Here is a 9,921-nt window from a genome sequence, read left to right on the forward strand (position 1 = left end):
CTTTTGAGAACTGAATGCTTTGTGGGTCAACTATGGTTGAGTCTCGTAGTAGGTATTTTCCGGATGCTGTAATAACGGAAGGAGTGTGGTGGTCAGCAGAGAGCCTGAACATACTTAGATCCTGCCCTAGGGCCCAGCTCAATTTCTGCCATGATTTTTTAAAGTTCCCTTCACAAACACATCCGTAGCACAAAATATTACTGTCCAGGAAAACAGAAAGAGCACAGGAAGGCATTTCTTACGTTAAAAATTGTCCAACGTATTATCGGAGAGAACAAAAGCGTGGTTTGTTTGTTTAAAGGTTCTAGAAAGCTAAGCCGACCCGTGTTGTTGGTGCCCTCTCACTCGCCCCTCCTCTCTCTCTCTCTCTTTCTCTTTTCTTTTGTAGTTAATGAAATTATCAGGAAGGAGTTTTCAGGACCTCCCGCCAGAAATCAGACGTAGAAGATGCCATTAGCAAGACACCTTCCGTATCTGACCCCTCGGAGCCTTCCACTGCCTCTCACCTTCTGTTCTCTTTACTGTACATCTCCTGGCCCGGAGGCCACACGCGGGACCATGTTCTGGCAAAAAGCTGACCCTCGATTAAGGAGCTCGCCACCTCTCTGTGTAAACACCAGGGAGAACGCTGTGCCTTTTTGATTTTTGTTTTAAATCCCAAAGAGCATCTCGGTTGACTTTCATGGTGTCCTTAAGTGCCTGCTGACCAAAAAAAAAAAACACATTCTGCACAAGACAGCACGCCGCGACGGCCCCGAGAATGGACTGACCGGAGCTCAGGGCGTGGGCTGGGGTGGGGGGTGGAAGATGTGGGCCGTGTCATTAAACCCCAGCCCTGCGTTCACTTTTCCAGGTCACAGATACACCTCCTGTACCTTTTGAAGGAAAAGGAGTTTTCAAACAGCAACCAAGGGAACGTGACCCAAGAGTCTGGCTTATGGGCTGAAGAAAAACGGAAGCCGGACAGTCATCCTTAGGGATCGCCTGTTCCTGGCCACGGTTGGGCCACAGCGAAAGCCTGATTTTTGAGTTTTCTCATTCTGAAGCACAAGTGGCCCCTAACAAGATGGCCTGTTAAAACTCGGCGTTAAGTTATGACACGTGTACACGTTATTTTTTTTTTCCTCTGCTTCAAAAAGCTGGCTGGAAGGTGGGGCTCGCTCCAGGCCAGCAGTTCCTCACCCCTGCAGCAGGCGGTCGGACTCAAGCAGGGACCGCAGGCTGCAGTGTGAACACCTCCGCACCCCTGCAACCTAATGGCTTTCTGCTGCTCTCGCTTGCTTTCTTCCTAACCGGAGTGCTTTTTTCCCCGTAAACTAGCGAGGAACAACAATCTCAGGCATGTGCATTGAATTTTGAGAAGGAATTGAAGAGGAGCTAAAACCACCAAAAAAAAAAAAAAAAAGTGAAGGTATTTTGGTTAAATTGTGAGAAATGAGGCAATGAGCAGGCCTAAGCATTTCTTTTCCTAAGTGGGTTCCCCCGTGAGAAGGGCAGAGTTCCCTCTGGCCTCGACTCCACGTGGGACGCCATCGCAGGCTGTGGCCCCCAAAGTTCATTGGTGATCTTTACCTGAAGCCCTTTCAAGCGTCCCTCGGTCCCCAAGACCTGTCTGCATTAACCGCCTGCATCCGCATCGAAGAGAACCAGCCCATGTGCAGTCCGCAGTTGGACAGAGCTCTGCCCGGACCGCTTGCATGGTGATTGGCCCCCAAATTCTGTCTCCACTGCGCACAGCGAGCCCTCATGAGTCTGCCTCCTCTGGTGCAGTTTCTGCAAACACAGAAAACTCTGGAGTCCTGCACAGGGGTGGGTTCTCATCGCCCAGATGCGCTCCTGTTTGCATGTACCGTGGACACCCCGGGACAAGCCAGGGATTCATTTTCGGCCATTTGGTTTCTTCCCCCGTAATCAACAACAGAATGCAGAGGTCCCGGCACTCTTCGAAAGGCTCTGCTTCGTGATTTCTCAGATCTGCTAGGGAGAAGCGTAGGAAGAGAATCCTGGCCGTTGAGGTCTCCCTGTGGCATTTACAAGTCCTGGCTTCCTAGTCAAGGTTATCCGGAGGTTAAACCTTCCCAACAGCTCTTCCAGGAGCGTGAGGCTTGGTGACTACAGCCTAGTGGGTCTGGTGCTCCAGAGAGTGGACAGAACGCCCAGGGTGTGACCTTTTCATCGAGGCCTAGCATTTGTTTTCCCCCTAACAACCGGGGACCTCTCTTCCACCCACCCCAAGCACAAAGTTTAGCAAAATCCTCTTTAACGCAAATTGCCGCAGAGCTCCTGGGATGTGAAATTCTTCCTAATTCACGAAAAGTTTCCTTACACCAGCAGCTTTAGCCAAAGCAGTCTCTCCAGCAACATTGGACTTCGCTGGGGCAGAGTTAGTGTTTGGTGAGAGATCTGTTCTCACTTGACCTGGCTAGGAACCATTTCCCTTTTTTTTTTTCCTTTGCACATGAGGGATATTGGCCTTCCTCAGTTATCTGAATGTTTTACCCAAGTGCCTTCCTGCTATTATAGCAAAGTCGCTCTGCTTCATTGTGCCTGGATGGGGCGAACAAGGGCTAACGCGTTTTCCATCAATCTTCTAGGTTAGTGAAAAGGGCCTCCTGCTAGTTCCAACTCTTGCACGAACCTGTGCACGTACGTGTGTGTGTGTGTATAACGCACGCACAAGCTTTTTCTGAGACCACCTAGGCTGGATATTAGAGGAAGCCCTTTCATAAACAACTCTACCAAATAGCGAAGGAAAGAGAAGCAAAAAGCATTAGTTTTGAGACATAAACAGGCGAGAGAATGTGTATTAGGAACCGACAGCTAGCGAGAAAGTTTGGTCAGTAACAAATGCCAGGAGGAGATTTTGCCAAGAGGGATTGCTCACCAAATATTTTCAGTCTGGGAAGAGGCAATAGGATCCTCTACAGAGAAGGAGAAAGTAAGGATGTCTAAGTGGGAAAGATGTGTGTGTTGCACGTGTGAGAAGGATCTCAGGTGGAGGTTTGCACTTGCTACATCCAAGGTAATGTAAATATGTAGCATTGCTAACAGGAATCTACCGTGTTGCTGAATGTAGTATATTTCCCGAGTTTGCAAGTCTTCCTGTATGTACAAAAATACTGCTGCCTGATAATATATAATAGCAACCCAAAGTAGTAGGTTATTAAATTTTATTTTCTTACCTGTATTTTTATGCTTTTTATCTGTCCCGAAAATATCACACACCCCTGTTGGAATTAGAAAATATTTATAAATGGTTGAAATCTCTTGCAAGTGTCTTTTTACATATGCTGAGGATTTCCGCCTCCCCCCCCCACCCCAAGAGAAAGGATGTATCCTTGAAAATTTGTGAATCGTGCTAGCAAAAACACAAAACAAAAATACAAAAAAAAAAAAAACCCCACAACCCCTCCCCCCCCCCCAAAAAAAAGCCCCACGGAACTACCCACCTCAGAGTTTATCAGTCACCTGAGTCTTAGAAGAAAGCATCTTTGGAAAAAGAACGGGGATGGCTTTGTGGAAAAAGGAACCATCTGTTGCCAGAGACGACACGGACTTCACCTCTGAGCCTGCGTCTGGTCACGGAGGAGAACTGTCTTGTAAAGTGTTTAGATCCCCCAAAGAAGTGGCCTCGTAGGTGATCGTGAGTTAAAAACAAAACCGCCTGTGTGGTAACGGGATTCTGAAAGACTTCGCAAAGTTCACAGAACCCTGGGTGCAGGCTACCGTTTACAGAGCTGACCAAATCCCGCTAGGTAACCCCTGTACGCATTATCCAAAGGACACGCAGAGTTTTCCAGCATAGACACACCCTAGATGAATCAGGATGGTTCCTTCGAAAAACTGGAAAGCACTGATGGGGCCTTTCTCGTTTACATCCAGTAGCCAAGACGTCGGTCTCAGGAAGTCCGTCTTGGCCAGCGTGGGAGCTGCAACATTTAGACAGACTGGAAGCGGATATGTTCTGGTTGTTACAACAGACTAAAGGGAGGCTGAATGTGTTTGTTTTCATGTCAAAAAACGCTTCCCAAGTGCTTTCTGTTCACAATTGAAAGACCGTCAGAGATCCGGCTAACAATTTTGTTCACGTTTACAGGAGGCATGGGGGTTGGGACATTCCTGACAAGGTCCGGTATCCATTTTTTTTTTTTTTTTTTTTTTTTGGAGGGATGACCCTTTAGCAGGTACCCAACACATCCTAGCCGCCAGTCTTCCAAGCCCAGGGCTTAGGCCTTAAACCTCATGGAGCCAAACCAGCCAATGCACGGGTTTTCCTGCATTCCAGCTAAATGCTTAAGAAGTGTCACAAAGGATTGTGATTGCAAACATCAGTTTCCCTCCGCTGTCAGGAGTGCCTTCAGTTATAGCCAACGTCACCATCTTAACTCAGTTTGTTTAAAAACAAACGTTTCTGTGATTGGTGAGCTGGAGATGGTCCCTAAGCGAGCCCCTCTGAAAAGGAGACGGGATGTTGGGTGTTGGAAAAAACGTTTAACACCCTGCCTTCGTGCAGCTGTCGGCAGCCCCAACACCTGCCCCGTCCCGGGTCAGACGCGTCGGAAGCAAAGGATACATTTTCCATTAGGGCACGAGCTTTCAGCACTGCCCTTGGGACAAGTTTAGACCCTGAGCACCTTGTCAAAGAACCTCCCTTACCCCCATTGCCTCTACAGCCCTCAGAGGGGAGAAAATGTTGACCATGACGTAAGTAGTTCTCCAACAAACAGAATTCTCTCCAACAGGGTGGTGCTGGAAGGCTTAGGTTTTAAAAATCTTGACTGTTAAGGAAGTCTGAATACATCACATTCCTATGCAAAATGTTTTTAATCTCCAGTTTAATGTAGTTTATTTTTGCTATATGTAAAGTATTTTTATACGGCTTATATCGTGATAGTTTAGCAATAAAACAGCTGAAAGCAGTGAGTGCTTTGGTGTATCTTTTCTTCTCTAGAGATGCTGCTCAAATTTGCCTTTTACATTTTGAGTTCATACAGGGACCTTTTCTGTGGGTACAGATACCCCGTATAGGTTTAATCCTGGCCTCAGCCCCAGGGGGTAGGCAAGATGCTATCCTCCATCTAGCACCGGGGCTCAGAACCCACTTGCCCAAAGCGGCAGCGTCAGGAAGTCAACCTGGCTTTGTCCACTTCTCTCCCTGCTCCCATCAGGGTAGCTCTGCCATGATCGGTCTTTAAACCTGTTGAGAAGGGCATCTAGGTAAAGAGGATGTCTAATGTCCACCCTGGGCCAGCTCACAGAGGGTTGCAGAGCATTCACAGACAGCTGGGCTGAGCTGGCCACTTGAAAGGAAAAGCAATTCTTTGTTTGAACATTTTACACAATTTAAAAGCGAAAAGTGTCTTTTACCAAACCCACAAAGAGAATATTTAAATACTAGAACTTTCCAGCTGGCTTCCTCCTGACAACAGCTTTCCATCCCTCACCCCACCTCCCCCTTATAGCTAAAGCACCTAAGAGTTTGGAAGTGATTGCTGTTTAGTCTTAATATTGCTCAAACTTCACCCACTGGTCAGCTCTACCCTGGTCAGGATCCCTGCCCCGGGCCCTGTGCTTCAGGACCCCTCTACCAACACCACAACTTTGCCTTTGGAATGCCTTCTTGGGGACTTGCCAAGCCCCACTTCCAGTGCCTGGAACCAATAGTACCATATGGGTGGGGTGTCCCAAGCACATACAGGGTCCTGGCTACTGGAAGTGACTCCCCATGGTCCCCTCTGGTGGCCGGGACCAGCTGGTTCCCATTTCGTCCCTTTAGAGCATAAGGTTGGCCAGATGCCCCCAAAGAGCTCCAGAACCCACACCTATAGGATCTGAGCTGGCTTCTAGAAGAGCTTCCTGGTGAACAGTTTGTTCCTGATGACCAGCACAGTATTTTAGTTTTAATTTTTTTGTGGGATCATGTGAAATTGGGTCACCAGAATGGTGCTGGAATATTGATTTGAGGCAGTCTTAAATTGCTTGTGTACACAGGATCCCCACAGAAATAATTTGCCCAGGCCCACACACTCTACGGGCAATCCTGCCCCTTACAGTTTTTGCTGTAGCTGTTGTAAAACTGGTTTTGTTTCAATGAACATTCTGAAAACTTTATGCTGCTTTTCCTGGCTAGAAACCCAGAATCCTCTCAAGCAGAGGAGAAGGATAAAACTATACAGCCGTTTAAAAAATAAGTCTGTGTTCTATGTTTATAGCTGAGCCACACTGGGTAAACCAAGTCAACCTGTGCCTCAGTTTCCCCAGATGTAAAAGGTGGATAAGAATAGTCCCTGCCTCATAGGCATTGTGTACTTAACAATAATTATTAGCTATTGATACAACATCCCATCAACTGGCAAATTTAAGAATCACCCAAAGGTGGACCCCATCTTCCCATTATCGGGAAGGAAGCATTCCGAGCTCCGACAACAGGTCTTGGACTTTTCACACTAAGTTGTTAAAGCCAAAAACTTGAGCTCATCCAGTTCCCAAAGCCTGAAACAAAAGGAAAACACAAGGGGCATCTCGTTTCTCTGCACTGGGGCGACTTGGCCAGTCTGTGAACATCTCTTGCCACATGCAACAGCATGGTGTAGTTTTGTACTAAGGAGTAAAAATACAACACTGGTTTAGTAACAAGTGGGAATTGAAGAAATAAGATTTACAAGAACAAGTGAAATGCTGACTATAACATTTTCAGGTTCACAGATTGGAAGGAAACGGATGTCTTGGCAGGAGCAGGCTGAATATGAAATAATCCTGAGAAGGAGGCATAACCACAGGGACCATTAAGAAATGAAAGCCAGACTTCCAGGGAAGGTGGAGGAGTAGGAGGACCCTAAGCTCACATTGCCCCACAGATAAAACTAGGTAACAGACACATCAGTGTAAATAACCCAGAAAATGACACAAAGGTTGGAAGAACAGTCTTTCCACAGCTAAAGGTAGAGAAGAGGCCACATAGAGTGTAGGAAGGGCAGAGACACAGCTGGGAGCTAAACAGACCTGTGGGACTGCCCACTGGAAGGACACTGCACGTTGCAGAGAGGGGACAGAAATACACTCTTACACTGGGAAGTCCACATGCGAAAGACAAATCCCCATAACATTTGGCCGTGAAAACCAAAGGGGCCAAATTTCAGTTCTTACAATCAGTGGGGCTTAAAACCCAGAACTTTAAAAATCAACTTGCTCTGGGGTGCCTGGGTGACTCAGCCGGTGAAGTATCTGACTTCGGCTCAAGTCAAGATCTCGTGGTTCGTGAGTTCGAGCCCCACGTCGGGCTCTATGCTGACCTTTCGGAGCCTGGAGCCTGCTTCGGATTCTGTGTCTCCCTCTCTCTCTGCCCCTCCCCCGCTCATTCTCGCATACTCTCTCTCTCAAAAATAAACTTAAATTTTTTTAAATTAACATGCTCTGAGAGAGCTGGGAGGGAGAGAGGAAACTGGACCTCTGCCCTTAAAGAAACAGCACAATAAAAAACCCGGGAAATAAATATAGAAGCAGCAGTTTGAAACTCCCCTGTGGCCTACGGAAGGAAGATTTGTTTACTAATCTATCTCAGAGCTGGTGCTGGAGGGGCAGGGATCCACGGGACACTTCTCTAGGAACAAAGGAGGTGTCGGGTGCCATTTCCCTCCCCGTGCCCCCCTCCCAGCCTAGACACCCATGGGAAACAGCAAGGCCGCAACGATCGCTACCTAACTTGCTAACAATGTGCTCTGCCCCTGTGTTCTTCTGTGGACACGACCCCTCCACCAGGCCTCTGCCCCAGGTCTCCTCCCATAGCAGACTCCTGCAAACCTTGCTAATATCAGGCTTCATGCCCCCCCCCCCACGTCTGTGGGTCTGCCCCCTCCAACTCAGCCTGCCACTGTTGGGGGCTACAGGTCCCCTCCCACTGGTGGGGACCTTGCTGGCACTGCGTGTGCATTGCTCCCACCTTCTCTTGCAATTTGCTGCTACTACGTCACCAAGCAAACACCTGGCCTAATTCAACTCCAGCCCAAGGTGGCCTCAGACCGGCCCACTAACAACGTAGGTACCAAATTCAGCCCACAACAGGCAAAAAGAGCTAGTTCGGATGACTGGACTGGAGGCAAAAGTGGCTCTGTGACAATAGGGCACATGCAACACACACAGGAGACACTGCTCAGGCACCAAGCTCTGGCGAACAGGGAGCACTGTGCTTCGGGACCTCTTCTTCATAAGGCCACTACTTTCTTTAAAAAAAATTTTTTTCAACGTTTTTTATTTATTTTTGGGACAGAGAGAGACAGAGCATGAACGGGGGAGGGGCAGAGAGAGAGGGAGACACAGAATCGGAAACAGGCTCCAGGCTCCGAGCCATCAGCCCAGAGCCTGACGCGGGGCTCGAACTCACGGACCGGGAGATTGTGACCTGGCTGAAGTTGGACGCTTAACCGACTGCGCCACCCAGGCGCCCCATAAGGCCACTACTTTCAAGAGCAGGAGACATAGCTGACTTTCCTGACACACAGAAATAGACACAGAGTTAAAAAGAGGGGACAGAGGAATAGGTCCCAAATGAAAGAACAAGACAATCACAGCAAGAAAGCTAAACACAATGGAGATAAGTAATATGCCTGATAGAGAATTTAAAGTAATGGTCAAAAAGATACTGACTGGACTTGAGAAAAGAGTGGAGGACCTCAGTGAGAATCTTAACTGGGAGACAGAAAACAAAGAACCAGAGACAAAGAACTCAATAGCTGAAATGAACAAGACCCTAGATGGAATAAATAATAGACTAGAGGAAGCAGAGGAATGGATCAGTGACCTGAAAGAGTCATGGAAAGCAACCAAGCTGAACAGGAGAGAGAAAAATAATAATAAATGAGAATAGACTTAGGGAACTCAGGAACACCATCAAGTGTCATAACATTTGCATTACAGGAATCCCAGAAGAAAGAAAGAGAGGAAAGGGGGCAGAATTTGAACAAGTAACAGCTGAAAACTTCCCAAATCTGAGGGAGGAAACAGAAATCCAAAACATAAGAGAAACAGAGAGCCCCCAACAAAATCAATTCAAAGAGATCCACACTAAGACATATAGCAATTCAAATGGCAAAAAGTAGTGATAGAGAATTTTCAGGGCAGCAAAAAACAGTTATATACAAGGGAAACGTCATAAGGCTATCAGCAGATTTTTCAGCAGAAACCTTGCAGGCCAGAAGGGAGTGGCATGATATATTCAAAGTGCTGAAAAGGAAAAATCACCAGCCATGAATACTCTATCCAGCAAGGCTATCATTCACAATTGAAGGAGACATAAAGAGTTTCCCAGGCCAACAAAAGTTAGAGGAATTCATGACCCCTAAAGCAACCCTACAAGAAATGTTAAAGGGGACTCTGAGTAGAAAAAAAAAAAAATCTAAGTAGGAGTAAGAAAAGTAGGAAACACAGAAGCAGTAAAATTAAGTAGATCTCTAAAAACCAGGGGATTCATGAAATAAAAGGACATAATGTATGACACCATATACCTAAAATGTGTGAGAGAGGAATATAGGTAAATAAAGAGTTCAAACTTAAGTGACTGCCGACTTAATATAGACTGCTCTATAAGAAAATGTAAAATACAAACCTAATGGTAACCACAAGTCAAAAATTAGTAATAGAAATGCAAAAAACAAAAAGAATCCAACTATATCACTAAAGAAAATCAGCAAACTATGAGAGAAGAGAGCAAAAGAAGGAATAGAGAAGAACTACAAAAAACAACCGTAAAGCAAGGAATAAAATGGCAATAAATGCATACCTATTAATAACTACTTTGAATGTAAATGGACTAAATGTTCCAAAAGACACAGTGCGACAGAGTGGATAAGAAAGAAAGACCCACCATATAGGTCAGCAAGGAAATAGTTCTGAATGACACATTGGACAGGTGGATCTAACAGGTCT

The 9,921-nt window shown here is 46.5% G+C and overlaps 1 protein-coding gene across 7 annotated transcripts in view; it reads left to right on the forward strand.

The window, feature by feature from the left end:
• The window catches only part of NFATC2 (nuclear factor of activated T cells 2), a 158,415-nt gene extending 154,153 nt beyond the window's left edge, over positions 1 to 4,262 (forward strand). For all 7 annotated transcript variants that reach the window (XM_047852119.1, XM_047852121.1, XM_047852118.1 and 4 more), the window contains one exon: positions 389 to 4,262. In XM_047852119.1, coding sequence (XP_047708075.1) covers positions 389 to 444 — 56 coding nt within the window. In that variant the 3' untranslated portion in view covers positions 445 to 4,262. The remainder of the gene's footprint in view (positions 1 to 388) is intronic.
• The last annotated feature ends 5,659 nt before the right edge of the window (positions 4,263 to 9,921 follow it).

The sequence above is a fragment of the Prionailurus viverrinus genome, chromosome A3 (genome assembly GCF_022837055.1).
Source record: "Prionailurus viverrinus isolate Anna chromosome A3, UM_Priviv_1.0, whole genome shotgun sequence".
Lineage (NCBI taxonomy): Eukaryota > Metazoa > Chordata > Mammalia > Carnivora > Felidae > Prionailurus > Prionailurus viverrinus.